Here is an 11,185-nt window from a genome sequence, read left to right on the forward strand (position 1 = left end):
ATCAGTACAAACTGATAACGTCGATATTATTATAAAGAAATAACGTCATAGTTGTTGACGATAAGCCCTTAACCTGAATTGATTTCATAAATGCCTTTCACTATTACTGCCTTCTTGACTTCTAAAAACAACTTTCTGGCATTAACAATGTTTCGTTTTTTTCTCCTTAACATCTGAACCTATTACTTTTAAAAACACCTGTTTTGTTTTCTGCCTTCAACACCAGATAACAATTTGAACCGGACCCCCTACAAAGGAACGATCTCATTGTGCTCGCTCCTCTCTCCTCTAGCTCCCGCCATCATCAACGCTCCCTCCAGTCCGGCCGCGCTAGAACCGAGTCCCGCGCAGCCGTTCGGCCCTTCTCCGTCCAGGTCCGGGCAAGTCACGGCATCATGGGAAGACACGATAATCCCGCTACTACCGGTGCTCTCCTCACCCCTCCGCTGTTGCTCCGGTGTCGGAGCGGGCGCTCTGATCCCGCTGCTCCCAGCACCCACGCTACTACCACCAACACCTCCGCCTCGCCTTTTGGGTGGCGGCCCCCAGAGGAAGGCGTGGGCGGGCCTGTAATGCTGGCGGGCGTAGCGGAGCAGGCGCCGGCGGGTGGCTGACAGGCGGATGGTGTAGACGAAGTATTCCAGGGTGCTGTGCTGCATGTTGGGAAGCGTGTTGTGGCACAACGACTCCTCCAGGAACAGACGGACCAGCGGGGCCTTGAAGGCCTCGTAGCCCAGCTCGCCCAGGGACTTCAGGATGCGAGTGATCCGCAGGTAGTTGTGCTGGGACCTTGAGAGAACAAAGCAGGAATTTCTTACTATAACTAATAGAATACAAAATGTCTACCGTGAAAAATACCAATAAAAGTCTTACAAATGTAACCTTGTATCAGTATTAGATGAGATAAGTCATCATATTAAATGTAACTTTATAATGATGTTAACCATGTTTTTCCACTAAATCAAGTCATTTTTGAAAATTAAAATTAAAATGTGAAAGACGGACAAATTAACCAATCAACTACCTGCATTGGCACCTTTTTTTGTTTTACTGCTAAAACGGTATACTCCACCAGCCGAAGTTGGTTGAACTGAACTGAACGGCACCTGTAACCATGGTAACTGTTCACATAAAAGAGGCTGACTAGCTTCAGAGTGCTTAAAAGATTAAAATGAAACCCTCTAAGGCCACATGGACAACATACAGAGAGAAAGAAATGCCTGGACATGGTTTTCTATTTTTGCCAATTCTGAGCTTTTTCTTTCAGTCAGCATCATGTGTTGTACGTGACATGATTCAGGGGAACCTGCCCTTTCTTTCTGGTGCAGTGTAAAGTCACAGTCATGCATCACTGTGTGAGCATACCATATTTGAAAAAATAAAGTCAATTCTTTTCATTGTGAAAAGTTAAAATCTGTCCCCAGACATCTCCGCCTCTCGCCTCTGCGGTAGTTCCTGCTCCAGGAACACATTTGACCCTGATGGCACTCACACAGAGACTCATGAGCTGATCATCTCAAGGTTCAGACACAATTCAAAGCTTGTCTCTATCATGAACGGTTCCAAAGTTATTGGATATTTTGTAAACATGTCTAGGCTTTATGCGCAAAGGAAATTACACTAATATTTAGTATTTGTACAATTCAAAAGACTTTAAATGTGAACATGCAAATATAACAACGAGTCACGGTGTTGCAATCAACTTGAGCTCTGAAATCTTTGAATAGTTTGTTTGTAATGGTTGTCTTGCCTGAGAGCAATCTAGAAACCAGAGGCTGAATATTCAATGTGGTATTAAAAGCAAGAGAAGGGAATACAATCATACCGAGCAGCTGCTTTATGGCGGAGAATTTGTTGTTTTTCACATGGTTTGCATAATGGCAACCATTAGCTTTGGATGCTAATGTTTTGAGGTGGTTAAAGCAGCAGCACTGAGGAGAAAACCCCCAAAGTGTGACATTCGGTTGGTTATTTGGCAAGAAAACTCGATGCCTGTGAAGCTGTCGAAATGGGATGTGAAAGAAACCCTTTAAATGATCCTTTAACCATCTGTTTGTTGACTGAAAACATGTTCACATATGGGCTGCTGACAGAACAACAATTAAGTTGCGTGGGAATTAGAATAATTGCCTTTACAGAGGGCACAAAAGCAACAGAGCCAGAAGTTTGCACACATTCTCTTTTATACCCTTAAACTTCTGCACAGTGTTTTTATATATGTGTGTGTGTGTGTGTGTGTGTGTGTGTGTGTGTGTGTGTGTGTGTGTGTGTGTGTGTGTGCTTACTCATTAAGGTGCTGGAAGCGCTCCTGCCAGTTGGGAGCCCGGGCAACATTCCCACTCTTATCCAGCAGTTTGACGCCGTAGAAGTCCAACATGAGGGAATAGGCTGCCAGGAATCTCCGCTTGGCTTCCCGAGTGCTTTGGAATTCCTGACGGGGTCAAACACGGCAGATCAGAGACCAGCAGACAGGTATGACAATGCCTTCCTGTTTGGCGTTAAACATGCATTTTGCAACCGAGTGCAACACGCAGATGGACCCAGAATTAGTTCAGAGACATATTTGCACTCATTAATAATATGGTTTCAATTAATTTCAGCAGAAGAAATACACTTGGGATACAAACATTCATGTGGTTTACGTTAATAATGCTCAAGCCAATGTGAAATGTATTCAGTCAAAACACACTGATTATTTCCCATCGCCTTTCTTTTTTCTTTAGAGAACCTGGTTGTTCCATTTGAGTGACTTGTGTAACTGCACTATACAGGCAATGCACCAACCTTCTTAAGTGCATCAACTTACAGTGCACTTGTCATTTCAAAGGATAAAATATCATGTAACATGTTAAAAGAAATGTTTTTAATTCATTGGTTGAATGCGAGATGTACTCTATCGCTCCGCCATGGCAAACACTCAAGTCTCTATACGATGTGTACTTGTGCGTCTTACTTTGATCTCTTCCTGAGTCAGTTCATGTGCGTAGAAGTTGAGCCCTTGTTCTCTTAATGGGAACAGCCTGTGACAAGGAAAAGGAATAAAGAGAAACCCAACATCAAATGAAAAGAGAAGTGTTCATATCATTTGCTAATGCAGTTGCCGTAAACCCTCGACCCAAAATCCCTCATTCAGTTTTTGGTTGTACTTATTTCCCTCCTCAAAAAAAAAAAAAAAAAAGTTGGCGACAGACAAAAGCCAAGATGGCAACAAGCAAAAAAAAAGATGACCAAGATAGCAACATCTTCAAAACCATATGCCACACACCAATGGGACACGTCAAGGTGACTATGTCCACTTCTTATATACAGTCTACGGGTAGTGCTTCTATTATGGTTACAGCGCATGCCTTATAACCGCATTATCACAGGTTTGATTCCCACCTTGGGACCTTTGTTGCATTTCATAGCCTACCACTCTCTCTCTCCACCCAAACCACACTGTCCTAAATAAATCAGAAAATCTGAAAATGTCCCAAAAATATTCTTAAAAAATGAAAATATACAAGCTAAACAAATCAGCTAATTTCGATATGCAATTTAAATTCTAATACATGTCCCATAATACCATGCAATTAACAATCCAGTCACTTCCGAGGAGTTTGTGCCATCAAAATGAAAATACACAGAGGAAATGTCTCACCACTGAATGTAGGTGTGATTGTGCTCCAGTTTGTCATAGTCGCCTCTCCACTTAGTCAGAATCTCCTCTACGTAGATGCCTGAGAAGAGACAGGAGCCGATTAGCTGCCACACACATTGCTAGTGTGTGTGGGTGTGTGTGGGTGTGTGTGTGTGTGTGTGTGTAAGCGTGTTTAAATATTGGATCAGTCCGCTAATCTGGTGGTCTTTCCCAGTCAAACATGACCTTTAGCCAAACAAAACTCACTGAGCCCAAAGTCAACATTTTCTCTCTCCACAATGGCAGGAGGTCTGCATGCAATGTGTGTGTGTGTGTGTGTGTGTGTGTGTGTGTGTGTGTGTGTGTGTGTGTGTGTGTGTGTGATATCACCGTCAGGTACTAGAGGGATCTTGTTCAAGTAGAAGCGCAGGTTACGGTACTCGTTGGGTAGGCGGGTCTTTCTGTAGTTCTACAAAAACACACAGAGCCAAGACATCACAGTGGGTGTCAGCAATATATAGACAACATCCGTGCATTGCATATCTACATTTGTGGGCATGGATTTTGTTTCTCTGTGTGTGTGTGTGTGTGTGTGTGTGTGTGTGTGTGTGTGTGTGTGTGTGTGTGTGTGTGTGTGTGTGTGTGTGTGTGTAGCTGTGCATGTACCGGGTAGCTATGACGGTATTTGTAAAGGTCCCTGGCAGCATAGAAACTCCTCTTCATCTTCGGACCGGACTCTGGAGATTCTGTCAGCTGGGAAACAAACGCAAGAAAGACGGAAAGAAAACTCGGTTCAAATGCAGATCTGAAACAAGACTGCGTACAGCACTCATCTCACCAATCAGCTGAACCAAAAGCACCGCCTTCTCTTTTTAGAGGTTGAGGGGCTGTCATCATCCATTTCTTTCTAGCAAAGGAGGACAATTCACACCGGCGCCACTGTGCCATCGCCACAGACGGACGCTCGAATCTCGATCTGATTCTCAAATAATATCTGGATCATGCTAACTTCCACTCGCAGTGCTCCCCTGGGCCCCATCCTGTTATTTATGTTGTTTTGTTTTTTACTTTAGAGAGGCTTGGTACATGGCATACATATATTTTAGTATCCAGGATGCCGGATCACACTTTATTAATCTTTACATTATGGAGCTGGACTCCAGTACATAAATCCAACAAAAATAAACAGATAATGACGAGTAAATCCAGAAGAAAAAAACTAAACAAATGGAACTTGTGTCATACATACGTCATACCAGTTAAAATGTCTAATACCTTGGTCTAACCAAACTACATTCCCATATGCAGTGTGGGAAAGTTCCTATTTGAGTTTTACATATCCAACACTAATTGTTGTTCTTCATTCCGTGGAGTCTCCATGGTGTGTCACTGTTTCTATCATGTAACGTCGCCCATTGGTTTGTGGACGGCCGTTTTTGAAGCTTTGACTTCAGCGTTTTCGCCGTCGCCATCTTGGTAATTTGCAGCTAGTGAGCAGAAGTGAGCATATTTGGACGGAGGAGAAGTGACCGAGAGACGCCGTAGGGGCAGCGACCTGTCAATCACAAGATAGCCCCGCCCTAAAGCATACTCTGCTTTATGGTCTATTTGACTCTAAATGGACCATCATTTACTAAATGAACATCATGCTGTATTGAAGAAGACTTGAAACTAGAGATTGAGACCATAAACTCATGTTTACAATGTTTACTGAGGTAATAAATCAAGAGAGAAGTAGAGTCATTTTCTCATAGACATCTATACAACCAGAGGAGTCGCCTCCTGCTGGCAGAAGACAAATTTACGACACATCCACATTTCTTCACTTATCCCTGGGTAGCCGCCTAGATGCAGTGTCTTACAGTATATTGTGTGATGCTTTGCCCTTGCTTCTTCCACATATTTGCCACATCTAGCATCATGCCACATCTAGACCATCGATGAGTTCAGTTCCTTCTCCAATGGCCCTCCCTGATATACCTGACTATATGTATATAAACCATATACTGGACAGGTCTATTAACTACACCAGAACTCAGGTCTCATATTGTTTAACAGCTTCACCCAGCCATTAAATTCTGTGTTACGTATCCTAATTTGTACAGTCATGTTTGTGGCTTTTGTGATTTCTAATTAGATTTTTACCTGACCCTGATATTCATATTACAATCCGCAAACTGCATACTAACTTTTGAGGAATACCCTTTACAGATCAATGACAAACCTCATTCAACCAATATCTAACAAAGGATGATTCAGGGAATCACAGTTCCTCAAATAGTCCTGTTATAACCTTCAGGTGTGAAGTAGTCTGACAACAACCACCCAGCGAACTATTCTGATCATTCAGGGCAGAGGGACCAATACGCATGAGGCCCGAATAAAGTATTTTATTTCCTTCATAAACCAGCTGGCGGACTGTGCAGACTGGGACTATATTTGATAAATAACTAACACAATCTTGTAGCATACAGTATGTAGTCTATACTGCCATGTATGCAGGCGTATCATCACATATAGTGGTGTTGTCATATCAAATATGCCTCACGTCACTTGTAATGTGTCCTGGTGAACGTGGCAGTAACAGTGAAGCACTGTCTACCAGATTAAATGCCACAACGAGGCGTAGTAAGTGAGTAAAGTTCACACAGCATAGGTCGCCTCAAATTGACGTTATTTTGAATGACGTTTGGCGCTAGCTGGATGCTCGCCTCAACAGGACACAGCCGGACGAGTCGGGGCTGCTCGGTTGCCCTTTCTGTGTCCCGGCCTCGTTATAATATCCGCCGCCGGTGGCACATGTTACCGCACTGTGTCCCCGGTTCTGCCCCCCGCCCCCCCGGTAGTGTAATCACATGCTACATACAAAAACCCCTCACTGTACCTGCGGGGACGCATCCTCGGGGTCTCCGGCGGCCCGGTCGCTCTCCGCCGGGCTGACGGAGTCGGAGATGCCGCTGTCATCTTCAGCCGCCGGCTCGTCGCTCTCGGAGTCCGACCCCCACGTCGAGTCGCATTCCTCAACGGTGCTCGGCTCCTTGAAACGCCAGCTGCCCAACAGATTTCCCATTTAAAAAAACATGCAAACACCCTCCGCTCTCTTCTATAGTCCTCGTATTTGCACTTTAAAAATAAACACTACATAATTTCGTCCACAAAATCGTATTTTATGGTTGGCAGCGCCGCTGGGCTCACATTGCCCTCAGAGCGCAGCTTTTTAAATGGCAGAGAGAAGGGAATTTCCAGATCAGCAATGATGTGCGTGTATGTATGAGGGGTGATTAGTGCCACAAAGCAGCAGGATGAGTTCTTAAAGCTACAAACCCTGAATTCTGAACTGAATAGGTAATAATTGTCTTGATGTTTGCCAGAAATATCATCAAATGATTGTATAGGCCTAGCAAACTAATTAAATCACTAAAAATGTGTTATTGTTTCTGCCATAGTGTGATTACAGACCAGATCTTAAAAATATTTACCTTATCATTAGCTTGCTGCCGTCACTAAATGCAGCCATGTACCCATTATAGTTACTATTTCTATTCAAAGTAGATGAAATTCAGCACTACTCCACAATTGTGTTACTTGTGGTGTTGAATGAGGCTGCTCTGTTGTATTTTTGGTCTAGCTTGTTAAAGCACATCAGTCATACGGTATCACTGTGGGATTTTGCTATTACCGTGCCGAGTGAAGTGTCTTAAAACTTACATTCTCTCTACTGACCAGCAGGGGTCGACCCCTCTGGTTGCGTAAAGAAGTCTACAGAAGTCTATGAGAAAATGACGATGAAATCGCCAAACTCAAGGCTTCAAAACAGCAGTCCACAAACCAATGGGTGACGTCACGATGACTAAATAAACTTCTTATATACAGTATGATTCCAAAGTTAATTGTTAATGTGTCCTTGTATTTCAACTTATGTTTTGCACATATTAAATATATGCATGTAAATATAAAGGTTATGTTCTTGGTGCCTCTGCTGCATTTCATGGCAATATTTAAAACATTTTTAAACACGTAAAAACACAATGGCGTGTCTACAATTTGAGATAATAATAATTTAGTTTTTCATATGTAGAATGCTTATTGTATATTGCTTTGTTCCTCTAAAGTCGCTGGCACCATTTTGCAACCTATTATTTTATAGTTCACAAGGTCACTGACAAATCCCTCCCTCCTCATCGAGTCGCTTTGTGGCATTAATCGCTCCCCATACATAGTCCCTGTAACAGCAGCATCAGGACCAGAACTGTATCACGTGACACCGAGACATGGTTACTGTATCCTCCTCCCTGACATTATCAATGTCACTCGGCACAAAGGGAAACTGTGAAGGTTCTCCTTTTGGACAATCCAACCTATGTTTTGAATTTATGATATCATGATTTTAACTAAACGGAAGAAATAGGTTAATCGTCGTCCTATTGCTCATTTCACTTTAGTTACAATATTTTATTTATTGAAGCCATGTGTAAGCATATTCCAAGCATTCCATTGGGTGATTTAAGGAAATAGTTATTATAAAGAAATGGGGATTACATGACACGTTGGGTTTCACATTTTTGTTTTGCTATAGAGGCATTGTTGCTCACTTCTTTAATTATCTTGTCAGGATTTTTTTTTTAAATACTGCAAATGCACAGTTCATTTGTCTTTTACTGTCCTTCCATATTGGGACTTTCCATGTAAACGTAAACGAAACGGTCGGCCATTGTGCAAAATGATTCTCTGTTCTCAATTTTTACTTCAGAAACAACAGTAAATCAAAATGTCAACACATCTCCACAAGGTCATTCTGAAACACAAGACAAAGTAAACTAGTATAACAGTCATGAACATTAGTGTGGAGATTATATTTATTATAAGAGTGATCTTATCCAATATGATCACATATTTATGTAACAATTTGAACAATATTTGTTGTCTGAAACCTGATTTTATGATAAATGTAAAGTCTTCAATTCAAATAGTACTGGACTTAGATAGTAATGTATACATCATTTTATTGCCTCATTAAACCTGTCTTCATTTTAAAGGGACAGTTCACCTCTGAATTGAAAACTACATCATTTCCCTCTTACCTGTAGTGCTATGTTTATCGATCTGGATTGTTTTGGTGTGAGTTGCATAGTTTTGGAGATATTGGACGTAGAGATGTCTACCTTCCCTCTAATATAATGTCTATTTTATCTCCAAAACGAGGCAACTCGCACCAAAAACAATCTAGATCGATAGATAGCACTACAGGTAAGTGTTCTTTTACTTTTGATATTTCTGTACTTTTAGTTAAGTAGGGTATTAAATGCAGGACTTTTACTTCTAACTTATGTATTTTTTAAACTGTTACTAACTGAGTACTACCTCCACTTGTGTTTTCCTCAGTATCATCATAGCTTTAGTCCACACTAAAGGTGTGTGGGTGTGTGTGTGGGTGTGTGTGTGTGTGTGTGTGGGGGGGGGGGGGGTTTCCGATGTGACTAATCCGACCCTCTGTAGGCATTTTTGGTTCGGTCGAGCCTGCAGGTCGACCAGCCTCACACCGGCAAGAGGGCTCACCTCGGAGGGGAGACTTTAGGGCTCTTGGCAGCCTGAGCGACACCTGTGACATTGAGGTTACTCTGATGCAGTGGTTCTCAAACTGTGGGGCGCGCCCCTCTAGCGGGGCGCAGCGGTATTGCAGGTGGGGCGCAGGAGGAACTTTATTCATACTTGTGAAATTCGCCGTTTTGAATCAAAATATATCATCCCCGTGAATCGTGTAGATCCGTAGAATTGTCAAGGGGGTCAACTGCCCAGCCAGCGTTTCTCAGATTGGAGTGAGACGAGGAGAAAAGGTGATGTCGTGATCTTCACAATAAAACATCTTTGATGTGGCATGTGGAGTCTTGGCCAATCAGCGTTAAGATGTCTACAGCGTCTTTCCCTCCATTAAAGTTTAAGTTCCGTTATGTTCCGTTACAGTTCAGACTTGCTGGGTTAAGTTAACGTCCACTGCATGCGGAACTCTGTGGACTGTTAACGTTCGTCATTATCGCGATTTAGGAGGAAAAAACGTAACGTGATGAAACATGCCCAGGGCAGGGCTGAGATGTGAAGGAGCTGGGCCTGGATAAAGGTGGAGCTGGGTCTGGATAAAGGTGGAGCTGGGTCTGGATAAAGGTGGAGCTGGGCCTGGATAAAGGTGGAGCTGGGTCTGGATAAAGGTGGAGTTGGGTCTGGATAAAGGTGGAGCTGGGCCTGGATAAAGGTGGAGCTGGGTCTGGATAAAGGTGGAGCTGGGCCTGGATAAAGGTGGAGCTGGGTCTGGATAAAGGTGGAGTTGGGCCTGGATAAAGGTGGAGTTGGGTCTGGATAAAGGTGGAGCTGGGCCTGGATAAAGGTGGAGCTGGGTCTGGATAAAGGTGGAGTTGGGCCTGGATAAAGGTGGAGCTGGGCCTGGATAAAGGTGGAGCTGGGCCTGGATAAAGGTGGAGCTGGGTCTGGATAAAGGTGGAGCTGGGCCTGGATAAAGGTGGAGCTGGGTCTGGATAAAGGTGGAGTTGGGCCTGGATAAAGGTGGAGGTCTAAACAGACGTGAGTACAGCTTCCTGCTGTCAGTGTTTTAAAGACATTGATAAGACAGAGTATGCTAAATGCAACCTCTGCTCCAAGGAGATAAAGTACAGCAACAAGGGCTCACGTGTCCTCTGATCACACTGCAGACACTGTTCACTGTGATGACCACAGACAGTGGACTAACCGTCCCACGTGCAGTTAAATCACAGCTATTATTTTACTCTTGATAAGCTACTTTAGCCAGAGTAGATTATCATTTTCATTTAAATAATTGAACTGGATTGAATGCATATTAATTGCAAATATATATTGGCCACAATCCTAACAGCTGTACAGTAACAGTAGAAGTTAATATGAAGCCATACAGTAATGAAAAGTAATCACTTTATTTGTACAGGCGATGGTTCTCGCTACTCTTGCTATCTTTGTTTTTATATGACAAACTTTTAAAGTTTAATAATAATAGAGCTGAAATACTGATTAATAACTGAATAAAGTAAATGTCTTATCACTTCATCTTCTTCTCAGAGTACACCAGAATGCTACATTTTAAAGCTCATACTTAAAATATTAATGCTTCAGGTATGTGTGAGCATATGGCTCACACATACCTGCATTCATGTTGTTTTGTTTTGCACAGGTTGCACATTATTGTTGTTTTGAAAAGATATGCAGTGTAAAACTCAGTAAAACTCTTTATTGCCAAATATTTGAACTTATTTTGTTTAGTTTTTCACAGGTTGCACTTTATTGTTATTACCTTGAAAAGATATTCAGTTAGTTAATTGCAGCAATAAGCTATTTTTTGCCAAATATGAGTTATTTTTTGCACAGATAGAACTTTATTTGCATTGTTCTAACAACGTGTTAGCACATTGTATTTGTTTTTGTCTGATGGAGCGGTCTGGTTTACTTGAAAGTGATTGCAATTTTCTTTATTCTATTATTTGAAAAGACACAGATGGAGGAGTCACACAATGTTGTTATTTCAATAAAAGTTCAACATGGACC

At 42.3% G+C, this 11,185-nt stretch overlaps 1 protein-coding gene across 1 annotated transcript; it reads right to left on the reverse strand.

The window, feature by feature from the left end:
• Window positions 1-248: 248 nt before the first annotated feature.
• On the reverse strand, window positions 249-6,814 carry ogfrl1 (opioid growth factor receptor-like 1; the record flags this gene model as incomplete). The annotated part of the gene is made up of 7 exons (XM_079169484.1): window positions 6,504-6,814; window positions 4,286-4,372; window positions 4,010-4,088; window positions 3,641-3,719; window positions 2,954-3,020; window positions 2,286-2,431; window positions 249-789 (listed from the first exon to the last, which is right to left on the reverse strand). The coding sequence occupies exons 1-7, from the start codon at window positions 6,687-6,689 to the stop codon at window positions 249-251; spliced, it is 1,185 nt and encodes a 394-aa protein (XP_079025610.1). The 5' UTR covers window positions 6,690-6,814.
• Window positions 6,815-11,185: the final 4,371 nt, after the last annotated feature.

Source organism: Pholis gunnellus (assembly GCF_910591455.1).
Source record: "Pholis gunnellus genome assembly, chromosome: 11".
NCBI lineage: Eukaryota > Metazoa > Chordata > Actinopteri > Perciformes > Pholidae > Pholis > Pholis gunnellus.